A 27,025-nucleotide genomic window follows, 5' to 3' on the forward strand; every position below is an offset into this window, starting at 1 on the left:
ATTTTCCCAGTGTCGACCCTGGCAACATGTTGTTTCTGAGCCATCCTAGACCATTCCCAGTCCGACCTTCCCTCCAGGGACTTTAGAAGTTTTTTTGATCTTGACAGTGTTTTGGAGTTTGTAGGGGACACTCCAGGTCATTGAAACTAGAAGTATAGCCTGTTGGGGTGCACGTACCTTTTCCTGCAGGCATCTTTTTGCCCTTGAGACAAACAGATACCCGTGGCCACGGGGGAAGATTGATCAAAGCTTTTGGCTAGCTGGTTGCACCAAGATAATGAAGTTTTTGCACTGAAGCAAATTTGAACTTGTAAAGTACTGTAAATAAGTGTCACTTTTGACTACAACATGCTTATAACTTCTCCCGGTTCCCAACCCTTCCTCTTCACGTCTTTCTGCTTCTTTTTGATTGTTGTGTATTGAAAAAAGGATGATTTTACCAAATATTAAAATTATTTTGGCTCTAGGTTTCCCAAGATCACACGGGTTAGGAGTTCCATGTATATGGCCAAATTCTTAAAGTCACATGGTCTTTCTGTTTCTTCACATGCCCTGCATTTTGTGCTTGCTGCCCGAGCCAGCTGCTTGGTGTTCTGTGTTCTACTAAGTCTGAGGGGTAACACCTGCTTCGCTACAGGAGAGTCGATCATTAGGATTCAGACAGATAAGCCTACGTTTGGCTCAGCCCCTTCTCATCCTTAACTTCCACTGGGTTAACTATATCTGGAAATGCAGTTTATGATTTAAAGGTTCATTATACCTTTAACTGTATTATCCCCTTTGTAGTTCCCTGGTGGACGTTTGAAGAGATACAGTAAATGTATAATTTCATCTCTCAATAGCTTTTTAAAGGTCTTAGTGGCTTTACTTGCAGTTTTAAATTGGGCTTGCTGGTAAAGATCTGTTTGTCTGGCAACCCCACTAAACAAGCAGATCTTCACCTATTTAATTGGACAAAATGGGCTGATCCAAAGGTTTGGCCTCAGCCACTAGGAGAGGACTGCATGTGTACAGCCAGATATTGGTTGGAGACATCTTTGGATGGAGCCACAATCCAGGCTAATACCTGTCGACTAATTCTGGAGGGGTCAAGAAGGTGAAATTATTGGTCAATGTCTTCTTTATCATCTTATGATGATAGCAGCCAGTGGTGTTTTACAATAAGGGTAATCCAGGTGGTCACCCAAGGCCCATGGTTTCCAGGAGGCCAAGCAGCATGGGGAGGGAGTGGGGCCAAAGCAGATCTGGGTGAATCTGGAATGGTTGGGGGATGAAACAAGGTCGATCGGGAAAGGGGAGTTGGTGGTGGGGCACTGCCTAGTTCTTAGCAAATGTTGACTGCCCCTGATAGGAGCCAAGAAGAATAATGTGGTAGAGGAGACTAGTAATGGAATACTGCAACTATAGCATTAGGAAAAGCAACTACAGGCACTTATAGCCCATGCAGAGAGAGGCTTATATTTCTGCCATAGAATCTTCAAAGTTGAAAGTTTTGAGAATGAATGTTCCCAGGTGTTTCAGGGTCAGCTCGATGCGAAAGTTTCCAAGTAATACTAATTGCATGTGAGAGGGAAAAAAAGCCATTGACATTTACTAGTTTGGAGATATTTGCTGCTAATGAGCTCTTCCTGCAGCATCGGCGAAGGCAGAGAAAATAAATAAATATGTGAAGGTGCCCTGACGGGGCATGAACCTTGCTTAATATCCCTCGCAATCTGCTGTAATAAATGCTGCCTTCATGTTTGAAATAGCAATACTTCAAAGAGGATGAAGTAAGTTAGAGTGACCTTTCATCACTAGTGCAAGCAGAAAAAAACGGTATAACTCTGGTTCCGACTCCGTAAACAGAGAGACTAGAAGGAAATAAAGTGAGATCTAATATCAGCTTGCAGCAACAGATCATTTTATGATAATTCTTGTATTTGCAATGTCTCCTTCTTCAACAGAAAAACCCCCCCACAAAACTCTGATATTAAGTGAGGCAGAGAAAAATGGAGTTGGTCACTCTTAATTTTATGAAATGTTTAGAAAACTGCCCCATTATGAACATTTGCGTCCATGGCACACACAGCTGCCTCCCCCAAATTGCACGTTTAGAGGTTTTTCAGGCAACAATCCCCTTGATGCTACTAATAATGAGTAAAGCTGCCCCATTTTGCTTGAAAATTCACCAAAACCACTAAAAAAAAGTGCAAAATGTTGCCATAATTTTGCCAAATGCATTGGAGTCAATGGGTGTTTTGTCTTGCATTTTTTCATCCCAAAGACAGTACAGGTATGGGACCTGTTATTCAGAATGCTCAGGACCTGGAGTTTTCCAGATAAGGGATCTTTCTGTTATTTGGATCTCCATAACTCAATAGGCTTGTTTTGCCCCCAGTAAGGGGTGTATATCTTAGTTGGGATCAAGTACAGGTACTGTTTTATTATTACAGAGAAAAGGGAATCATTTAACCATTAAATAAACCCAATAGGGCTGTTCTGCCCCCAATAAGGGGTAATTATATCTTAGTTGGGATCAAGTACAGGTACTGTTTTATTATTACAGAGAAAAGGGAATCATTTAACCATTAAATAAACCCAATAGGGCTGTTCTGCCCCCAATAAGGGGTAATTATATCTTAGTTGGGATCAAGTACAGGTACTGTTTTATTATTACAGAGAAAAGGGAATCATTTAACCATGAAATAAACCCAATAGGGCTGTTCTGCCCCCAATAAGGGATAATTATATCTTAGTTGGGATCAAGTACAGGTACTGTTTTATTATTACAGAGAAAAGGGAATCATTTAACCATGAAATAAACCCAATAGGGCTGTTCTGCCCCCAATAAGGGGTAATTATATCTTAGGTGGGATCAAGTACAGGTACTGTTTTATTATTACAGAGAAAAGGGAATCATTTAACCATTAAATAAACCCAATAGGACTGTTCTGCCCCCAATAAGGGGTAATTATATCTTAGTTGGGATCAAGTACAGGTACTGTTTTATTATTACAGAGAAAAGGGAATCATTTAACCATGAAATAAACCCAATAGGGCTGTTCTGCCCCAATAAGGGGTAATTATATCTTAGTTGGGATCAAGTACAGGTACTGTTTTATTATTACAGAGAAAAGGGAATCATTTAACCATTAAATAAACCCAATAGGGCTGTTCTGCCCCCAATAAGGGGTAATTATATCTTAGTTGGGATCAAGTACAGGTACTGTTTTATTATTACAGAGAAAAGGGAATCATTTAACCATGAAATAAACCCAATAGGGCTGTTCTGCCCCCAATAAGGGGTAATTATATCTTAGTTGGGATCAAGTACAGGTACTGTTTTATTATTACAGAGAAAAGGGAATCATTTAACCATTAAATAAACCCAATAGGGCTGTTCTGCCCCCAATAAGGGGTAATTATATCTTAGTTGGGATCAAGTACAGGTACTGTTTTATTATTACAGAGAAAAGGGAATCATTTAACCATTAAATAAACCCAATAGGGCTGTTCTGCCCCCAATAAGGGGTAATTATATCTTAGTTGGGATCAAGTATAGGTACTGTTTTATAATTACAGAAAAATGGGAATCATTTTTAAAAATTTGCTTATAATGGAGTCTATGGGAGATGGCCTTTCCATAATTCAGAACTTTCTGGATAATGGGTTTCTGGAAAAGGGATCCCATACCTGTACCTTGTATTTGATCCCAACTAAAATATATTTAATCGTTATTGGAGGCAACACAACCCTATTGGGTTTATATAATGTTTAAATTTAAAGTATGGAGATCATAATTATGGAAGGATCCTGTATCTGGAAAATTCCAGGTCTTGAACATTCTGGATAACAGGTCCCATACCTGTATATTTATAAATAAATCTAAATCAAATAATGGGATGATTTCAATTTGACTAAAACCTGAATTTTTTTGCATTGCAGGAGTTGGTGGGGAGCAATCCTCCTCAGCGGAACTGGAAGGGAATCGCCATCGCCCTGCTCGTCATTCTCGTTATCTGCTCCTTGATTGTCACATCTGTTATACTGCTGACTCCAGGTATTGTTTGGCTCAAATCCACATTTATTACTAAAAAAAAGTGATAAAGTACGGGTTGCTTACAATTTCTTGTACAAATAAGGAGGAGCCATTGTACCATTGGGAGCTCTATGAGCATCATTACCTTCTTGTGATCTATGATCTCCCCGTGCCGTTGCGTCTGTATGAACTGTATGAAGTCAGGCAACTATAAATATTAATCTGCAAACAGTAGGATTCCCTAATATCTACAAAAGGAATTTTAAAGGGATCTTGAAGGTCACTCGCTGGCATCATCTCAGAGAAGAAATAATAGGGAGCGCGAGTGACAAAGCCTGGCCTAGTTTGTGCCACTGCCGCTTGTTTATTTAAGTTATTGTTTGCATTTAGCCATAACAAGCACAATACGTTTATTGGATTCCGAGTGTCACAGCTATAAAACTTGACAGTAAAGCAGGTAGTGAGGATTACCCCCCCCCCCGAATCCAGACACGGAGACATAAAAACTAATGATAGGTGCCTGCAAATTGTCACAAAAAATGTCGACGCTTCACATTTCAGGTTTTTCATCCAACAAACGGAACTTTTCCAGGGCTGTTTGGAATATTGACATAAATCACTGGTTAAAAACAAGGATAAAGCCGGATAGCGAGGGATGTATTTCAGCGCAAGGAGAGCGTTTGTTATTTTAATTGGATTTATGGGTTCCGCGGAAGGCCCGAATTGTAAGAGAAAGGCAGGAAGTTGTATGATAAACAGACAGGCAAGGCAGGAAATGTCAGCTCCTCTACCTGTTTGTGACAAAGAGAAAAATGTTACGTTCAGTAACGCTTTCCAAACAAGTAAAATCACCACCTGAACAACGCCAACTAGTACAGGTGTCGGACCCCTTATCCGGAAACCCGTTATCCAGAAAGCTCAGAATTACAGAAAGGCCATCTCCCATAGAATCCATTTTAATCAAATAAATCAGAATTTTAAAACTGATTCCCTTTTTCTCTGTAATAATAAAACAGTACCTGTACTTGATCCCAACTAAGATATAATTACCCCTTACTGGGGGCAGAACAGTCCTATTGGGTTTATTTAATGGTTAAATGATTCCCTTTTCTCTGTTATAATAAAACAGTACCTGTACTTGATCCCAACTAAGATATAATTACCCCTTATTGGGGCAGAACAGCCCTATTGGGTTTATTTAATGGTTAAATGATTCCCTTTTCTCTGTAATAATAAAACAGTACCTGTACTTGATCCCAACTAAGATATAATTACCCCTTATTGGGGGCAGAACAGTCCTATTGGGTTTATTTAATGGTTAAATGATTCCCTTTTCTCTGTAATAATAAAACAGTACCTGTACTTGATCCCAACTAAGATATAATTACCCCTTATTGGGGGCAGAACAGTCCTATTGGGTTTATTTAATGGTTAAATGATTCCCTTTTCTCTGTAATAATAAAACAGTACCTGTACTTGATCCCAACTAAGATATAATTACCCCTTATTGGGGGCAGAACAGCCCTATTGGGTTTATTTAATGGTTAGATGATTCCCTTTTCTCTGTAATAATAAAACAGTACCTGTACTTGATCCCAACTAATATTTAATTACCCCTTATTGGGGGCAGAACAGCCCTATTGGGTTTATTTAATGGTTAAATGATTCCCTTTTCTCTGTAATAATAAAACAGTACCTGTACTTGATCCCAACTAAGATATAATTACCCCTTATTGGGGGCAGAACAGCCCTATTGGGTTTATTTAATGGTTAAATGATTCCCTTTTCTCTGTAATAATAAAACAGTACCTGTACTTGATCCAAATTAAGATATAATTACCCCTTATTGGGGGCAGAACAACCCTATTGGGTTTATATAATGGTTAAATGATTCCCTTTTTTCTGTAATAATAAAACAGTACCTGTACTTGATCCCAACTAAGATATAAATAATCCTTATTGGATGCAAAACAATCCAATTGGGGTTAATTAATGTTTTTTTATAGCTGAGATTCCTTCTTCTGGTAATGAGGTGTGACTTATATGCCTTCTGCTGAGAGCTCTACTAAGAGTAATGTGTGAACTAAGGTGTGACTGAGATGCCTTCATCTTGGAGTGAGGCATGACTTAGATGCCTTTTTTGGAAATGAAGTGTGACTTAGATGCCTTCTGGTGAGATCTCTACTAAGATGTATGACTGAGTTGGGGTTTCCACTTAACTGGTGGGACTGCAATGCCTTAATTTGGGACTAAGGTGTGACTGAGGTGGCTTTATCTTGTAGTGAGCAGTAGCTGAGTTGCCTTTATCTGGAGGTGTGACTTAGATGCTTTCTACAAAAAGTTGCTTTCTGTTGAAGTGACGTTTGAATGAGTTGAATAAGACCCAGGGGTGATTTAGATGCATTTTGCTCTAAGTGAGGTGTGACTGAGTTGTCTTTTTCTAAGACTTTCTGCTCAACTGACGTAGGACTCCATTCCCTCCATCTGAAACTAAGGTGTGAATGAAATGCCTTCTGCACAGAGCTAAGTGGTCTAAACTGTCTTCTGCTGAGAGTGAATTGTGGCTAAGTTGCTTTCTGCTAAACTGAGGCAGAACTGCAGTCCATTCACCTGAAATGTATGCGTGACTGAGATGCCTTCATTTGGGGCGGAGGTATGAGATATGTCCTAGTTTGTCTTGTAAAGCCAATTTTTACAAATTGAGCTCCAGTTCTGAGGTATCAGTGCCAATAGCCCATAATATGGTAGACCTATGTTGGTGGTTTTTACTAACTCAATTGACAAAGAAAAAAAAATACTCTAAACAGCCTCCAGAATTACCTACCTTTGTCCCAGCATTCTCTTTGACCTGGTTCCTCAGTCAGAAGTTGATCATTTTTCTTTGCTTCCTTGTGCAGAGTGAAGCCCCGCCCCCACTTCCTGTTCAGTTCTCTCTTCAATTCGACTACTGTTGTCGACATGGAGAGCCTTCTGGGCATGCCTGGAGGCAGCACGAGCCAGTCTGTGCATTAGCAGGGTTTCTTTATTTTTGATGAGAGAACTGAACAGGAAGTGGGGGCGGGGCTTCACTCTGCACAAGGAAGCAAAGAAAAACGATCACCTTCTGATTGAGGAACCAGGTCACAGAGAATGCTGGGACAAAGGTAGGTAATTCTGGAGGCTGTTTAGAGTAATTTTACTGATAGAAAAAAAAAAGTTTACTTATTCTTTAAGTTAACTACCTCACCAACTGGAGCTGACTCCTAGGGGCAGATTTACTAATCCACAAATCCGAAACCCGAAAGGGAAAAAATCGTATTGGAAACAAAAATGTTGGCAATTTTTCGTCGCCGTCGCGATTTTTCGTATTTGTCGCGCCTTTTTCGTCGCCGTTGCAACTTTATCGTATTTTTTGCGATTTTTTCATCGCTGTTGCGATTTTTCATATGTCTCGCGATTTTTCCTTCGCGCCCGTGACTTTTTCGTATTGCGCGATAGTAAACGGCGGAAAAATCAATCCGATTTTTTTGCGACGGTGACGCAAACGTTGCGGAAAATATCCGAAAAATCTCGGGACATACGAAAAATCGCAATGGCGACAAAAAAGTAGAAAAAAATGGAGATCATTGCGAAAAAAACGCATTCGGACACTTTCGGTCAGTTCGTGGATTAGTAAATTTCCCCCCTAGTTTTAAGGTGGGGGGTTTATTAACGTTCAAATTTGTTTTTTTTCCAGAGGAACATTTAACAAAAAAATGCAAGTAAGACTATAACAAAATGAATGGATTGACGGTGTGGTAACACCTTCAAAAATTGCACTGAATGTACAATAAATCCAGATACCTACGGTGTTAGAGAGTTGGAGCCCAGCAAGATACCATACATCTCTAGTGATTTCCCATGAGTCCAATTACAGGTGTTATATGATGTATCTTGCATTATAGCTTGGCTACGGCATTTCCACCCTGTAGCTTTGGGTGTTGGTTTCCATTCTGTTAATTGGTTTTGTGAATGAATTATTGGTTTGCACAAGTCTCTGTCTGGATGTGCTTTGATTTGCTCATTGATTGATCCTTTTAGGGCTTTCATTTCAAATATTTGAAAGGCAGGGTATATTTATAATGAGTGAGTTAGTTAGAGATTGCATGAACCATCTGGATTCCAGCTGAGGCAACTGATTTGAAGAGGAAGCCCAGATGTATACCCCAATAATCCACAATAATCTAAGAAGATCAGAACATCCTGTTGGGATATATAACCTTCTTTGAGGGACATTATAACGTTATGTCATTTCTTTCAGATATAATAAATATAGTTTTATTAAATGTTTGACCCTCTGGTGAACAATAGGGTTATGATTCAGGGCTCTGTAGACCTGCTGAAAGAGGACCATGTCTACAAACTCAATTTCTAACATGCCCAGTAGATATTTGATCAATTTTCAGACATTGATTGATCACGTGGGAGGGCTCCATACACAGGGAAATCTCAGCTACCTTCCCACTGGCAATAGGTTTAGGGCCATGGCCCATGGGGAAATCTCAGCTACCTTCCCAGTGGCAATAGGTTTAGGGCCATGGCCCATGGGGAAATCTCAGCTACCTTCCCAGTGGCAATAGGTTTAGGGCCATGGCCCACGGGGAAATCTCGGCTACCTTCCCACTGGCAATAGGTTTAGGGCCATGGCCCACGGGGAAATCTCGGCTACCTTCCCACTGGCAATAGGTTTAGGGCCATGGCCCACGGGGAAATCTCGGCTACCTTCCCACTGGCAATAGGTTTAGGGCCATGGCCCACGGGGAAATCTCGGCTACCTTCCCACTGGCAATAGGTTTAGGGCCATGGCCCATGGGGAAATCTCGGCTACCTTCCCACTGGCAATAGGTTTAAAACCATGGCCCGCAGGGAAATCTCGGCTAGCTTCCCGCTAGCAAAAGGTTTAGGGCCATGGCCCACAGGGAAATCTCAGCCACCTTCCCACTGGCAATAGGTTTAGAACCATGGCCCACAGGGAAATCTCAGCCACCTTCCCACTGGCAATAGGTTTAGAACCATGGGCCACAGGGAAATCTCGGCTAACTTCCCGCTGGCAAAAGGTTTAGGGCCATGGCCCACAGGGAAATCTTTGCTACCTTCCCACTGGCGATAAAATTAATTGCCGGTGGGAAGACATACATGTTGCTTCATTTCCTGAAGTCTTGCAAAGTCACACCACAAAGTATCACAATGTGTATGCCTTTCCACTGGTGATTCACTTTATTGCTGGTGAAAAGGGGAGTTTTTGGGGAGATTACTCACTTGCAGATGACTAATCATCCAGTGGGCCATGGTACTAAAGCCCATGGAGAAATTAGTCATTGGTATGTCCAGTACCGCGTGCCAAGTGAATTACCAGTGGAAAGTCATACGTGTTGCTTCCTTTTCCAAAGTCACGCAAAGTTGCCTGCGGGAGGAAACTACGCGACTTCAGAAAAACAAGTGGCGTGTAACTTTGTGTGACTTCAAAACCGGCGGAAAGGAGAAATTAGTCACCCACGGTAGCAGAGATTAATCATGGGCGACTCATCTCACCTTGGGGCATTAGCCTTAGGGTGTATGAGGCTAGAGCTTCTATTGGCTGATGTTTGACCAGCTAATGGACATGCCTAGGATGTTGTGTATCTGTCTCTAAACAAAACAGTATATTTCTCTTATCATTTTCTTAACATTCTTCTGTCAAACTATCCTTCAGAACTGATTTGAACTAAAGACGAGTCTAGGTGGGCAATCTGCTCCAAAAGTATTGAGAAAGAAGTGATAGGTTTGGGATTGGTTTAGGTGATACTTGGAGCTCAGAGTCTGACCATTTAGTTTTCCTTTTTTTTAAATTAATGGCAGAATCCATATAACGACTTTTTAATGGCATCTCTAATAACATGAATGCCTACCCCTCCAACACTGCACGTAGGCAGGAACAGCCTGTGCTTGTACAGTACCAGTATGTGCGATGTGTTGAGCAGCTGAAATTGTACCTACCCGGCACGAGCAGGGTGCTGTTTCTGCACTTTCTCCTCTTTAATTAACAAGCAAAGGAACAGCTTGGAATTTCTTGAAAATTGGCATTTTGCTACAGTTACAATAGTTACTCTCTGTATCCGTGGATTACAATGGCTGTTTGATCTTGAATTTAGTTAATTCAGCCAATTAGTTTATTGGGTTCTGGATAAGGAACTGCTGCTGTTTAAATAGCATTTTCTGTGAATAAGATATTCTGGGTATGGGAGCAACACTGTGCAAAAGGCTTCAACCTTTGAAGGAGAAGATGTTGTGTTAAGCACAGACGTTAGTAGCAGACGCAGAAACCTATGGATGATATCTCTTTCCTCATACCATAAGAAAAATACATAGATAACATTATTAATTGGTATGGTTTAATTATAAATTAGCGCCTTCTTGAGTAACTGCTAGAGATGAGCAAATTTTTTTGGCAGGCATGGATTCGCAGCGAATTTCCGCATTTTGCCATTAGCGAATTCTTTCGCAAAACTTCTGTGAAAATTTGCCACGGGAAAATTTTTCGCGCGTCAAATTGGGCGCAGTTGCGTCAAAAATGCCCGAGGTCACATCGAGTTGGGCGCAGTCACATAAAAAAAAAACGCTGGCGACAAAACAAAAGACATGGCCAACTATTAAAGACGCGGGCAACCAAAAAAAGTTTTATGGCGGAGCAAAACGGGACGGATTCACTAGTAACTGCCTATTAATAAACAACTGTATTGTTAACTTTAAAAAGTTTTTTGCAACTTTTGAACTTGTCTCCATTTTTTATAGTTTTTTTTTTAGTCATTTGTGTTCCTTTTCAGCTTTTAAATGGGGGTCACTGACCCCAGCAAACAAAAAACCATTGCTCTGCAAAGCTACTGCTTTTCAGCAGTCACTGTTGGCCAACCAATCAAAAGCATTCTTGCTCCTGAAAGGAGATTTGTGACATGATTACTTGTTACTTGATAATTTATAAAAAAATTGTGTGAATATTTTAACCCCTTAACTGCTAAAGGCTATGGCACACAGGGTGTAGAAATGTTTAATACTGAGGGGTTGTTCACATTTGAGTTAACTTTCAGTGTGATTTAGAGAGTTATATTTTGAGACAATTTGCAATTGGTCTTCATTTTTTATCATTTGTGGGGTTCTTTTTTTAATTATTTCACTTTTTATTCAGCAGCTCTCCATTTAGGAATTTCAACAGTTATCTGGTTGCTAGGGTTCAAATTACCTTAGCAACCAGGGAGTGAGTTGAATGAGAGACTGGAATATGAATAGGAGAGGGACTGAATAGAAAAACATGTAATTAAAAGTAACAATAACATTTTAGACTCACAGAACAATAGTTTTTTGGCTCCTGGGGAGACCCCCATTTGAAAGCTGGAAAGAACCAGAAGAAGAAGGCAAAAAAAAACCCTCTATAAAATAAATAACGAAGACCAACCGAAGAGTTGCTTAGAATTGCAATGCTTCCTTTTAACATCTTAGCCTCACAGAGCAATCGTTTTTTGGCTGCCAGGGTCAGTGACCCCCATTTGAAAGCTGGAATGAACCAGAAGAAGAAGGCAAATAATTAAAAAAACAATAAATAACGAAGACCAATCGAAGAGCTGTTTAGAATTGCCCATTCTTTAACATACTCAAAGTTAACTTGAATTGGAGTATATAAAGAATAGTTGAGGATTCAGGTGTAACGTTTCCAGAGAGCAGATCACAAATCATCCTTTCTAAATGTATTACTTGGAATTCTGAAGGTTAAATATATATAATTTCCATCCAAGGACTCCGCAATGAGACCCAGACAGCCCCAGGGAAGGCCGCCAAACCCCCACTTTTAGAGTTGAAATGGAATGTGACCCACTGGCCATTGCTAGCGATGCTAATCTAGATACTACATTGCAATTACGTTTTCCATTTCTGATGCCAAGATTACATCTAGATTGGATATCTATACATAATGACATTAATTTGTGCCTCACAATGCACTTCGACAGCATCTGCGCCCTGGGATTTATTCACTCTAGTTTCGTTTTCGTTCAGGCAGAGGTGCAAAGCATGATGGGATGTACAGAAGGTAGAAGATGTGGGGTCCGTTTGGATTTTTATTACATACAGGATAATAGAGTTACTGATATCATTGTATAGTTTATAGAGGAAAAGGAATCCGTCTCATCCAATACACAGATTCTCCCAGATTAGGAGTGTGATATACAAAGTTAGAGAAATATTAAAAAAAAACCCTTTCTATCAGACGTACAAAATTAAACTAGTTCATTGATTTTTAAAGTGCGGTGCTTAATAATCAGTTACATTGATTAGTGTATAATTGAATCTGTTAAATTAGTGACCTCCTAGATTTTTTCTATGCAAAGCCTTGATTAAATTTGCAGAAGGAAAGGGAAAATAAGTAGAAGATGTGGAGATATCCCAAAATTAATTTTTTGGGATAGCTGCGGTCTCCAAATTTACTTATGTAAGGAGCTAGGTTATCCTAAAAGGCCGCAAACCTCAAGGACCATGGAGGGAAAACAGTAATAAGATAAAATATCAAGGGGAATAAAGTTTACACTTATTGAAAGGAAAAAGAAAGAAAGAGAAAAAGTCCAACTGCACCCTCGAAAAATCAATCAGATTTGACCACCAACTTAGACGCCTACTTCACCCAACTCATTGGATAAAGTCCCAATATCCCATTGGCAGACATAGGATTTCCACCTTTCCTACAGTAAAATACTGGATGGTTTGTTAAGGGAGGAGAGCAAGACAGTGATGGGCTGGGTTATTTCACAAAAGGGGTGGGGTAATGCTACAAAAGGGACAGGGTAATAATGGCACAGGGCCATTTATTTTTGGCTAAATAAGCCCTGGGATCCCACAAAGCAAAGAAAGGCAGGAACCAAGTGGCTGCAGTCTCCAATTTACTTATGTAAAGAGCATGGTTATCCTAAAAGACCGCAAACCTCAACGACCATGGAGGGAAAACAGAGATAAGATAAAATATCAAGAAGAATAAAGTTTACACTTATTGAAAAGAAAAAGAGAAAAAGTCCAACTGCACCCTCAAAAAATCAATCAGATTTGACCGCCAACTTAGACGCCTACTTCACCCAACTCATTGGATAAAGTCCTAATATCCCTTGGCAGACATAGGATTTCCACCTTTCCTACAGTAAAATACGGGATGGTTTGTTAGGGGAGAAGAGCAGGACAGTGATGGGCTGGGTTATTTCACAAAAGGGGTGGGGTAATGCTACAAAAGGGGCAGGGCAATAATGGCACAGGGCCATTCATTTTTGGCTAAATAAGGGACCTCAAAAGGTAAAAAAGGCAGGAACCAAGTGGCTGCAGTCTCCAATTTACTTATGTAAAGAGCTAGGTTATCCTAAAAGACCACAAACCTCAAGGACCATGGAGGGAAAACAGTGATAAAATAAAATATCAAGGAGAATAAAGTTTACACTTATTTTAAAAAAAAAGAAAGCGAAAAAGGTCAGTCCAACTGCACCCTTCAAAAATCAATCAGATTTGACCACCAACTTTGATGCCTGCTTCACCCAACTCATTACCTCAGCATCTTTTTAATTAGGTTAAAATTCGAAAAAAGTTTGTACTCACTTAAGCTGGCCATACACGTAGCAATAACAATCGCTCGTTCGACCTGTGGTTGCACAAAAGATCGTTTCCACCCTCCACTGACGTTCAGGGCTGAATCGTCAGATATGGAGATAGAAACAATAGAAATTCTACCTCCACCTGCCGATTCAGCCCTGAACGTAGATTTTGCTTGGGCGCCTTCAATGGCGCTCGAAAAAAATATTTAACCTTTTGAGATATCGGTCGTTTTTTTTAACTGGTTTGTTTGTTTAAAGAATGTATTAATAAATACTAAACAAATTCCTATTTGAGGCTAGAATATGTCTGTATCACTTTAAAGGAACAGTAACACCAAAACATTGATATATTTCAAAGAAATTAAACTATAATGTGCTGCTGCCCTGCACTGGTAAAAGTTGTGTGTTTGCTTCAGAAAGTCTATATAATTTATCTAAATAAGCTGCTATGTAGCCATGGGGGCAGCCATTCAAAAGAAGAAAAGGCACAGGTTACTTAGCAACTAACAGATAAACCCTCTAGAATACAATGTTGTCTTATCTGTTATCTGCTATGTAACCTGTGCATTTTCTCCTTTTTTCCAGCTACAATGGCTGCCCCCATGGCTACACAGCAGCTTATTTATATAAACTATAGAAGTGTTCCTGAAGCAAACACCCCAGTTTTACCATTGCAGGGCCACAGTACATTATATTTCAATTACTTTTAAACACTTTCATTTTTTGGTGTTACTGTTCCTTTAAGAAGTAGGCTGGACTAGAAGACCGTCATGGCAGCCTACATACATGATTGCAATAGCAACGTATCTGTGTACAGAATAGAAACATGCACATTGGCCCCGTGTTCCTTTAATCCTCGGTTGCTAAGGAATAAATCAGAGATGTGAAAAACACTGCTTTTACCTTTATTCTAAGCGTTGCTGTGTAATGGCGCTACAGCTGCGACATTATTGGTCAAGACATTGACGATTAATTGAAACTGATGTTAAATGTGTAATTTTCTAACGTTCCATCTGTTGCCTGATGTTTATTCCCCATAACTGCCAGACATGGATTTTTATGGAGCATTTTGCAAACCTTTTTATTAGTTCTTGCGGCCTAATAAACAGATTTTTATGGAACGGATATCAACATAAAATGGAAATATCTCACGTAATAACGGAGACAGCTATGAAATATGAGGTTTCTGAATCGACACACTCACTATTATGCCTTTGCCCATTACTTGTACCCCCGCTACTCTTCCTCTTGGATTTAAAGCAAACTGCTTCAAGGAATTCTGTGGTTAAACGGATTCCTATCTACTAATGATGGGCGAAATATTTCACCAGGCATGGATTCACGGCGTATTTCCGCGTTTCGCCATTGGTGGATTGTTTCGCGAAACGGATGAAAAAATTCCCCCGCGGAAAAATTCGGCGCACGTAAAAAAATTGTCGCGGGCGACGAAACAATAGCCCCGCGACAAAATAATAGCCGCGCGACGAAACAATAGCCGCGCAACAAAACAATAGCCGTGGGCGATGAAACAATAGCCGCGCGACAAAACAATAGCCACGGGTGACGAAACAATAGCCACGCAACAAAACAATAGCCGTGGGCGACAAAACAATAGCCGCGCGACAAAACAATAGCCACGGGTGAAGAAACAATAGCCGCGCAACAAAACAATAGCCGTGGGCGACGAAACAATAGCCGCGCAACAAAACAATAGCCACGGGTGACTAAACAATAGCCACGCGACAAAACAATAGCCGTGGGCGACAAAACAATAGCCGCGGGTGACGAAACAATAGCCGTGTGACAAAATAATAGCCACGGGCGACAAAAGAATAGCCGCGGGTGACAAATTTTTGTCGCACGACATTTTCGCCGTTTCGCAAATTTTTCGCCGTTTCGTGGATCTTTTGAAAGATTCGCGAATTTTTCGGCGAAGCGAAACGGAACAGATTCGCTCATCACTACTATCTACCAAAAAACACCACTATTCATGTTATACGTTCAGCAGTCTCACAAGACACATGTCCTGTAACAGGATTCATTCCTTAAGATGCACTTTTACATTTACTGCGCTGTTTCCTTAAAGGGGAAGGAAAGGTAAAAACTAAGTAAGCTTTATCAGAAAGGTCTATGTAAATAGACCATAAACACTCACAGAAACGCTGCACTGAGTCCTCTATCAAAAGAAGCACAGGATTTCTTGTCTCCTTTTGTGTATACATGTTCTTCGGGTATCTAACTAACTCTCTCAGAAAAATCCTTCATTCCTGGGGCCAGAGTCTGTGTAGTTCTCTCTCTCTCTCCTTCTCCCTCTCCCATAAGAATTCTTCAGAATGTTCTCCCTCTGCCATTAGAATGTGTAATCGGAGCTACCAGCCTCTAGAGCTGCAGCAGGAAGCTACTGAGACCAAGCTAAAGTGGCAGCTGCTATCTTAAACAAACAGAGCGAGCTTTGCGTCCAATTGTGTACGCGACTGCAACTTTTTTTACGCGCAACAAATTTTTCCGCTGCAAATTTTCACGGAAGTTTCACCATACAATTCGAAATGTGGAAATTCGCTGCAACTTCATGCCTGGCGAATAAATTCATTCATCACTACTTAATGCCAGTCCCATAGCAGACATAGGATTTCCACCTTTCCTACAGTAAAATACTGGATGGTTTGTTAGGGGAGGAGAGCAGGACAGTGATGGTCTGGGTTATTTCACAAAAGGGGTGGGGTAATGCTACAAAAGGGGCAGGGCAATAATGGGACAGGGTGAGTTTGGGAGGGGGAGACATGGGTGAGGGCTTACTTGGAAGTAGGGGTGGTCAGGGAGGGAACAACAGGCGCTTACTAATTGCCAGTTGAATAGTAATGCTGATTCCAGGCTTGGCTAGGGCTTTACCACCTGGGTAAAATACTGGCCACCCTAGGGAACCACCAAGAACAGGGCCGCCTTGTGCCCGCTGGGGTTGTGCTCTGCATCTTGGCACCAGATTTGTCCTTTGGTGGAAGTGTGAAGCTCAGAGCACAGCAATGGCCCTGCTGCAACTCCAATGTAAATAAACACTGAGAGGTGTGAGGCCCTTAATGACAAAGGAATAGGAAGAATCAAGCTTGGTTGGCTATTAATGGGAAGGAAGGGTGAATCATGTGGAGACAGTGGCCTCTAAAGCTCCAAATTACCTAATTAGCTCCATTCCTAATTAGCCATTGTAGCCAGTTTGAGTTTGGCTATTAGTTCCCCGGATCAATGCTCTGTCTGTGTTTTAAACTGCGCAGCTTAAACAAGTCTGCGGCTCCTTCCTGAAAAAGATATTCAATCTCCTGCTAATTGCAATTACCGCGACGCTTCCGAGCAGCCGAGGAAATCGAACCCGCTTTACCGTACAAACTCAGGTTTTACTGGCCTAAAGCGCCAGGGAGACGTTTGGATGGGAAGGTTTTAAGGGGCAAATATTATAAAAAGATAAGTTTATCTCGTGTGAAATAGCGTTTTCCGCGAAAGCCATAAATAGCTCCTGTAAATTGTCACACCTTGACATGAGGAAATTTGTCGCGAGTGCAAACGCTCCGTGAATCATCTTCTGCTTTCACAAGGGCAAGGGACGCATTCTTCCCCTGGCAGATGACAATTCCCTATTCGCTTTGGAACATATTAGGTTATGTGGCAGATCGACAGTTATATTTGAGGGGAAAAAAATGAATGTTTCTAGGAAAGACGTCTGAAATTGTGTTTTATATTCCTCACTTCGAGTCCATCGGAAACGGGAGAAAGTCGTGGTTCCATTAGTTTAAAGAGACTGCAGAATACTGAAGTCACAATGGGGGTGTGCATTATTTATTGAAGAGTGTATTGTCATTTCTGGGCCCTCCTCTTATCTTCACCCTAGTCATAGTTACATAGGGTTGAAAAAAGACCCGAGTTCATCAAGTTCAACCCTTCCAAGTAAACCCAGCACACCTAACCCACATTTACCAATCTATACACTCACATACATAAACTATATATACAACCACTAATACTAACTGTAGATATTAGTATCACAATAGCCTTGGGTATTCTGCTTGTTCAAGAACTCATCTAGGCCCCTCTTATAGGCATTAACAGAATCTGCCATTACCCCATCACTAGGAAGGGCATTCCCCAACCTCACTGCCCTCCCCGTGAGGAACCCCCTACGCTGCTTCAAATGGAAGCTCCATTCCTCTAATTTAATGGTCAGGGGGATAGGAATGAGTAGGTGGGGAGATATTCATAATCTCCTAGTGATAGGATACTGGGGGTCTACAGGACTTGTCCCCAGCTTGTGCAGGGGGTTAATAAACCAGTGATGATCAGTTAAATATGGGAACCCATCCCCTTTAGGAGTCATCCACTTTAAGGTAGTTTGGTTTAACTGTTTCCATATTCTCATTGCCAGGGGAGTTGAATACCTTGTCGACCATGGTTCTAAACTTATCTTTGGCGTCAGTGGTTCTAAACCAGTGATGGGTAAATGAGAAAGGGAAACAAAGTACCTTTCCGCACCCAACCTTAACCTGCCAGCTTCCAACCCATGCCCAACCCTACACACATCTATTTATAGACCCAGGCTGCCCCACCCCATCTTTGGCATCATGTAGGGGGATGGGCAGGGCAGGTGCACTTCAGTAAAACACTTCTGGAACACTTCAGTAAAATGGATCTGTTCCAGTGGAAGCTCCTCAGGGATGGAAGGGCCAAATGAGTGCATTGACAGGATGTAGGCTGTCAGGGTGACACCCTGACAGGATTTGTAAACCTATCCATTGGCATCTGTCAGATTTTAGACCAAATATCAGGCTGGTAGGCCCATCTGAGGGTCATCAGCAGATTTTATCGGCCCGTATATGGCCACTTTAACGACAGCTCCTATGACAGATCTTGCTGCTACTTCCTATATCATTTATGGGGTCCCTGTCTTCACTAAGGTTGTTGGTCACTGTAGGGCTCAAACTTGATACTGGGTCCTTATGCTCCAGGCTCCCCAGTAGTACAAGGTTTAGACCCTAGAGAGCCATGTGTTCCTCTGCCTGGCATACTGGTTATTGTGGTCTCAACTGGGATCACCATGGGGCCATAGTTCAGGTAGTTCAGGAGTTTTAACATTGTTATTAGACAGAGTTCTTACATGGGACTTGGAGCTTTCTGGACCTGCCAAGCTCACTATTTTGGATTTTGCTCCTCCAGGCCACCGGGAGCAACAAATTCCTATTGATGTAAATAGTTTTGATTTTCCATCGTCCTCTTCCAGAAATCCCTGGCAAAGGCATAAACTCTTCCCAGGACTGAGACTGCTTCTGTCCATTTGTCAGGTTCTTCATCGGGACATTTGGCCAGTGGACTGGGGGGGGGGGGGGTTGGTTGCAAATTGAAATTATTGGCCGGCATGTTGGTCTACCTTATGTTAATTCTTTCTTGTGAAGTTTTTAATAAAAACACATCAAACCCTTATATAACAGCACAGGAATTGGTCACATTATAGGTTACATAGTTTACAGGACCAGGGACCAGGGCAACGTTAATGTTATTTCATTTCTTAACATTCCATCCAGCAATATAATATCTATCTTACAACCTCGGGTATCTACAAGCACAGAATATTACATAATTATTAGAAATAGATTTGTTTAAAATAATTCAGGCAATGCTGTTACTAAGATAATTACAATGACTTTGCAAGGTCTATGCCAAAGTGCATCTTGGCCCTTTGATTGGCTGCCAAAGAGTTTCAAACCTCATCACCGACTGATGTAGTGCTCATCTGTGATTGGCTGAAAGTTAAAAAAGACATGAGTTAAGCACCCTGCATAAAGTGAAAGGTCTGATGTCTGGATTTGCCTTTAGCACTAAAGAAAGAGAGAGAAGGCTGAAGTCTTTCCTTCAAGTCATAAAGCAGTAGGTTAAACCAGGTCAACAAAGGTTTCCTGGCTGCTTTGGTGTATTCCTATCATATTGCTGGTCTAATGATTCAATGTTTAAATTATATTTTAGTGCATTTAAGGTATGGAGATCCAAATTATGGAAAGACCCCTTATCTGGAAACCTCCAGGTCCCGAGCATTCTGAATAAAGAGTCCCATATCTGTATAACATTCACATTAATCCAGAGCCTATTCCCAAAACTCTTAATCATTGCGTTAAAAACAACAACAATGTGTTATACGATTGGGTACAGAGCTATATATATATCCAAATATATTTATGTACACAAAACTGTATGCATTTGCACTTAATTACTGTCTGAATATTCTGCAATGCTGTAATAACTCTGCACGAGTAAATAAAATATGACTTAATGTCAGATAAATCACTTTGCCGCCCAACCCCACCCCACACATACACACTAACTAACTGGAATCTAGTCTGGGAGAAGAAGAAATTCATGAATTTTGCTGCAGTTATGTCAACTTCACAGTTTTCATTACAAAAAAATGTGCTTTTCTTCTTCTACGCCTAGTTTGTAATGCAGGAACCGATTAGGGCTAACCAACAGAGGGATGGAACTAGTCACAGCCAATGGGATTACTCCTTCTTTAACAAAGAAGTTGGATAGAAATCCATCACCTTGTACTGTAGCTCATTTACCAACACCAGGCAAATCTGTCCCTGGGTAGTAACTAGTGATGAGCGAATCTGTTCCGTTTCGCTTCGCCGAAAAATTTGCGAATCTTTGAAAAGATCCGGGAAACGGCGAAAAATTCGCGAAACGGCGAAAATGTCGTGCGACAAAAAAAATTGTCGCCCGCGGCTATTATTTTGTCGCGCGGCTATTGTTTCGTCTCCCGCGGCTATTGTTTTGTCGCGCGGCTATTATTTCGTCGCGCGCGGCTCTTGTTTCGTCGCCCGCGGCTATTATTTCGTCGCGCGCGGCTCTTGTTTCGTCGGCCGCGGCTCTTGTTTCGTCGCGCGGCTCTTGTTTCGGCGCGCGCGGCTCTTGTTTCGTCGCGCGGCTATTGTTTCGTCGCCCGAGGCTCTTGTTTCGTCGCGCGGCTCTTGTTTCGTCGCGCGTGGCTCTTGTTTCGTCGCCCGCGGCTCTTGTTTCGTCGCGCGGCTCTTGTTTCGTCGCCCGCGGCTCTTGTTTCGTCGCCCGCGGCTATTATTTTGTCGCGCGCTATTGTTTCGTCGCCCGCGGCTATTATTTTGTCACCCGCGACTATTCATTTTTGACGCCGGCAACAATTTTTGGACGTGCGGCAAATTTTTCCGCGGCGAAATTTTTCATCCGTTTCACGAAACAATCCGCCAATGGTGAAACGCGGAAAATCACCGCGAATCCATGCCTGGCGAAACTTTTCGCCCATCACTAGTAGTAACCCTTAGGGGCCGATTTACTAATCCACGAACGGATCGAAAGCGTCCGAATGCGTTTTTTGCCGTAATGATCGGCATTTTGCGATTTTTTTCGTCGCCGTCGCGTCTTTTTCGCAAATTGTCGCAACTTTTTCGTAGCCATTACAACTTGCGCGAATTGTCGCAACTTTTTCATAGCCGTCGCGAAAAAATCGGAAAAGGTTTGCCCGCCGTTTACTAGCGCTCAATACGAAAAAGTCACGACAATTCGTGCAAGTCGTAGCGGCTACGAAAAAGTCGCGACAATTCACGAAAAAGTCGCGACGGCGACGAAAAAAACCGCAAAAACTACGAAAAAGTCGCAAAATGTTCGTTTCCAATCCGATTTTTTCCCATTTCGGGATTGAGATTCGTGGATTAGTAAATCAGCCCCTTAGAGTGAAGACACTCAGCAGCTACTTTTTGAAGGCTACTAAACTCCAGAAAATATCCTGCCATAGACAATGCTGAGAATTGCGTCTGCTAAAACACAGTATCAGTAAATCAGTAAATGATCAGCATTGTCTATTTTAGTAGCTATGACAAGTAGCTGCTACTAGTAGCTCCGTGTGACTTCACCCTCAAGGTGGCCATACACATAGCAATAACGATCTTTTGTGCGACTCGGCCCTGAACGTAGATTTTGCTGGGGCGCCTTCAATAGCAACTGATCAAAATCTTTTAACCTGGCAGATCGACGAAATGACCGATATTCGCAGCCTTTTGCCATATCGGGCACCTATTTTAGCTGCCATACACGCACTGAATATCATACGAAACAAGGTTTCGTACGATAATATCAGTGTATGGCCGGCTTTAGCAACCAGTCAGTGTTATCACTGTAATTTGAACCAGCTGCAGGTAGGACAATGAAAACAAAAAGATTGGCTACCGTGGGTAGCTGCCCAGGTGCAAATCTGCCCACTGTTGATAAATGAGCCTGTTATGTTTTTGTTTTCACAGCCCTTTAGCAGGGAAGATCTGTGCCTCCAAAGAAGCCTCCCATTAGCCCCCTATCATCTTTTCACTGTGTATGCTCTGGGCTGCTGTCAGTTGCCCCCAACCAGTGATTATTATCTCCAACCGGTGGCTCTTGAGCTCCACCAATCCCTTGTATGTTGCTCCCAATGGCTTCAAAGCTCCTAGCTTATTGGCAAGTTTTGGTTGAATAAAGATTTACTACCAAACAAAGCTTCCCATAGGCTGATAGTCTGCATAGAGGCTACAAAATAGCCAATCACAACCCTTATATGGCTCCTCCATGAACTTTTATGATGAATTGATTGCTAGACAGATGTAACCTCTCTTTCTGAAAATATTTAGGCGATTTCCAAAAACCCCAAGCTCAGCTTCTCAACAGCAGCCTAGTGTTCACTGAGCATGTGCAGTGCCATTGACGCACAAAAGATGGCCTAACAGGATCCAAGATGGGGAGCTGCTATGGAAAATTCTGTAGGACTGGATCATTACTGTTTTAGGGCAGTGGAACTTGTTGTCTAGTATAGTAAGTTCAATCTATAAAATGCAGCATTTCTGGCCTGTAAACGCTTCGTTCTACTATAAGGCAAAGCCCATGAGGTTTTACTTTTATTTGCTCTATAGCATATTACCATACATGATTATTTTTACTTTAGTTTAGTTTATTTGGCTGAGGTTTATAACGGTAGCCTTTAATGGCTTGTTCTTAGGATGAGTGAATTTTTTTACCAGACATGGATTTGTGGCGGAATTCAGCATTTTGCCATCGGCAATTTTTTTTTTTTTTTTTTTTGCAAAACTGTAGCAAAAATTCACCACAACAAAAAATTCCCAGAGAAAAAATGCCCATTGACTTTGATGTATGTGGAGTGAGAGAAAAGTCACAGAAGTAAAAAAAGTCATGTGGTAGGAGTGAGAAAAAACGCCCACCAACTTTATTGCCTTTGGAGTGAGAAAAAAATCACGTGCTTGAGAAAAAATTTAATGTATTTCACTAATTTTTCACCGTTTTGTGAATTTTTTTTTCATGAATGTTTGGGTGAAGCGAAACAGGAGAGATTGGCTCATCACTACTTGTTGTCATGCCTTAATGTGCCTTATATTACTTTTTTACCGCCTTACAGTTCCCCTACTGGGTGATCCCTGACCGATATCCCTACACTAGTGTAACTGGGTCTACTGAGTAGTGGTGAGCGAATCTATCCCATTTCGCTTCTGCGGAAAATCAGGGAAACTGCTAAAAAATTAGCAAAACGGCATAAAATTTGAGAAATGCTGCTGCTGCATGATTTTATTGATGCGCACAACGACCGCGACTTATTTGACGCAACTGCTTTATTTCGGAAGCAACCACAACATTTTTGAAGTGACCACGACTCGTTTGACACGTCACTTGCTGAATTCTTGACGTGCCTAATTTTTGTGGCATTTTCACAGAAATCCGCAGCGAATCCATGCCTGACAAAAAAATTTGCTCATCACTACTACGGAGTGTATTATGAGTATAACTGACAGAATATTGGACTTTCCCACCAGTATGTAATAACATAATCAATGATAAAATAATTTCAGTGATTAGTAGTAATGAGTGAATCTGTCCCGTTTCGCTTCACCATAAAATTTGTGAAACAGCGAAAAATTCCCGAAACGCATTTGTCGCACAAATTTTTTTGGCGCCTGAGTCTATTTTTTTTCATCACCCGCGTCTATTTTTTTTCGTGGCCGCGTCTATTTTTTTGTCATCTGCATCTATTTTTTTGTCGCCTGCACTTTTTTGACCCGACAGAGCCCATTTTTGACGGGACTGCGCCCTTTTTTGCGCCCAACAAAACAAATTCCGTGCAACAAATTTTTCTACTGCGAATATTCACTGAAGTTTTGCGAAACAATTCGCCAATGGCAAAATGCGGAAATTTGCTGCGAATCCATGACTGGCGAAAAAATTTGCTCATCACTAGTAATTAGTTCTACTTCCAGAACTTTGTTACCGCTCAAAAATAAAGCAACTTTGTCTACAAATCAGTCTTTACTTCACCTTAGTTATTAATATATGAAAAGCTTTTATTCCCTATTTCCTTTAGCAAAAATAAACGAAACCATCTAGAAAACAGATGCAGCGGATGTTCCGTTCCAATGCTAATGGCGGCAATTAGCCAGCATAGAAAATGCCCTTTGCTCTCGCTTTATAACTGTAGGCTGTTTAATATTACTGAACATAAACAATCTATGCTTGGAGCCCACCTTTACATTAACAGTAATGAAGTATAACCTTTGCCCCGTGCCTCTAGTAATCTTCTAAATGAATGGCTGGTATCTCAGCAGCTTCAGCAGAAGTCTTCTTCTACCAAAAATCTAAATGAGTTCATTAGTGTCGTAAAACTGGAGGCGTAGGGAAATGAACAGAGGCCAAAGGAACCTATTGTCCGTGCAAATTGGGAAATATTTTCGTTTAGGCAGCCTAGTAATGGACGAAAACCAAGGGTTTGCATGCAAGGGTTAATATATGTAGAAGGCAGATGAGTTTTAACACTAATTAGCACCATCTTTGTGGTTCTGAAACTGGGTTGAATTGTAAATACAATGGGCTGCCTGTGACTGCGCAGAACTCCTTGTGACCCCCTGGGTTGAGCACCATCTGGACTAGACAGTTAATGTTTCATGTTTATCCAAGCTAGTTTTGGAAATGTCCCTTGTCTATGTCTAATTAGTGAGGAGCACATCACCATTTAGAATGAAAAAAAGGCAGTTCAACTTGAGGTAAATCATTCTCTTTCGGCAGCGCATGTTGCAATTTCAGGAGACAGAGGCATAAAACGATTTTGATGGGAACCAATTTGTAATTCGGTTTAAATTAAGCATGATTGTATTCATGAGCCTCTATTAAGGCTACGTTCAATATGGCCGTCTCAAATATACATGTTTAACGAACACTTCTTTTATCACTGATTATTTTTACCTATACTATTATTTATTGCTTTCCTTATCTTTAGATTTCAGGCCTTAGTTCTTAGGTTGAGGAAAATGTACAAATCATCTAAAATATTATTAAGTGACTACTACATTGGGATTAGGGATTAGCGATGAGAATTTTTTTTTCTCCCGGAATGGATTTGCAGCGAATTTCAGCATTTCGCCATTGGCGAATTGTTTAGCGAAACTTCCATGAAGATACACCGTTGTGGTCATGTCAAATTGAGCGCGGTCACGTCAAATTGAGCGCGGACACTTCAAGTTGAGCGCGGTCACGTGAAATTGGGAGCAGTCGCAGCAAAAAGGGGTGTAGCCGGGTCAAAATAGGTGCAGTCGCATAAAACAAAGACTCGGACATGTCAAAAAAGACGTGGGCGACAAAAAAAAAAGCAGTTCAAGTTTTTCAAATTTTTATTTGATCTATAGAAAATAATGAGTAGAATGCAAATTTGATGCATTTGAGGTTCTTTTCTTGAATTCATTTTATTAAGATTTTTACATTTCAATTTATTTGATAAATAAACCAAAATTTGAGTTTATTTCAGGTGAAAAAATTCACAAATTGGAAAATTGATAAGTAAGTCTCCCTGTATTGCAAAAACTCCACTTTGACACTAAACATACCAGGAGTTTGGCTAGAAGGATGGATATATTGATACGCGAGGCATGGATTTGCATCAAATCTCCGCATTTCCCCCATGGCGGAAAAAAAATTGAGAGGAATTTGTTGCACGTCAAAAAAAAGTTGCATCAAAATGGTCATGGTAGCGTCAAATTGAGTGTGGTCGCATCAAATTGGGTGAGGTCACAATGGGTGTAGTTGCGGCAAAATAGGCATGGTTGTGTAAAAATGGGTGCAGGCAGGACAAAAAAAGACACAGACAACAAAAAAAGATGCAGGTAACGATAAAGTCAAGCATCAAATGCATTTTGCAGATTTTTCAACATTTCACAAATTTTCCATCAAAACGGGACAGAGTCGCTCATCACTAGTAAGGAATAGGGATAGGCAAAATAATTTGCCAGGCATAAATTCGCTGCAAAAGTCGACGTTTCTCCATTGGTGGATTATTTAGCGAAATGGGAAGAAAAATTTGGCATGCATCAAAAAATTGCCGCCCGCATAAACAAAAAATTGTTAAAAAAACGAAACGTGTCAAAAAAAGTCGCATGCATCATTTTTTTGGACGCATAACATTTTTGCTGTTTCACTAATTTTCGCTTATCACTAGTAATGAACAATGAAAGAACAAAGAAAAGAACAATGGACAATGAAAGAAGGGGAATGGGGTGCAACTTTGCTTTGAACTACCCCTAGAACCAGCAGGACCATTAGATGATGAACCTGATGGTTCATTTGGTACAAAAGGTACAAATCATTGTCATATGAGCCCATGATAGGTAGTGGGTACAGGGCACAAGGCACTGGTAGATCCTTACAGTGCCCGCTTCCCAGATAGTACTGAATGTAGCCACTGGGTATCACCCACAAGACACTGATGAATATTCTCTCGCTTTCAATATTTTTAACCTAAATATACCAGAATCTTCATAAGAATGCCGTAAGGCAATATAAAATCTATCTTGAGGCGCCATAATAGCACTGTGCTGGTAATAACTAACAGCATACGAGTCTACACAAGCCATAAGCATCATTTTATTAGCAACAAAATAGCAGTGTGCCAGCAATACGTATGCTTTATACTCGCTACGTTAGGGGAGCGAATAGCAATGCATAATCCATACAATAGCAATACTTTTGTGCAGTCTGCCAAGCGCTCACACAAAACTAACAATATACTGCGATATAAGCCTGTACAAAGAATATATAAACATGCAATATCTATATTGGAGATAGGTAGATCAATAAAGGTGATTTAACGAGAACTTATTCTCAGTATCTGAATCTATCCAAGTCAACGGTGAACGGTGATGTTTATGATTTGTGTATGAAAAAGCGATTTCCATTGTTTTCAGTTTAGACAGAACAATAAGCATCTGGTTTCATTAGTTTTAGCTCTAAGAGGCCCTAGATGGAATATCCAATTCTCATTTACCTGTCCCACCCACAGGGATCCATACTGTCGCACACAGGGAACCCACCC

General features: G+C 41.0%; 1 protein-coding gene across 3 annotated transcripts in view; it reads left to right on the plus strand.

The window, feature by feature from the left end:
* Nucleotides 1–27,025, plus strand: part of dpp6 (dipeptidyl-peptidase 6) — an 834,825-nt gene that overhangs the window by 586,907 nt on the left and 220,893 nt on the right. For all 3 annotated transcript variants that reach the window (XM_031903179.1, NM_001102992.1, XM_012964203.3), the window contains 1 exon segment: nt 3,928–4,042. In XM_031903179.1, the coding sequence (XP_031759039.1) occupies nt 3,928–4,042 (115 nt within the window).

Source organism: Xenopus tropicalis, chromosome 6 (genome assembly GCF_000004195.4).
Source record: "Xenopus tropicalis strain Nigerian chromosome 6, UCB_Xtro_10.0, whole genome shotgun sequence".
Lineage (NCBI taxonomy): Eukaryota > Metazoa > Chordata > Amphibia > Anura > Pipidae > Xenopus > Xenopus tropicalis.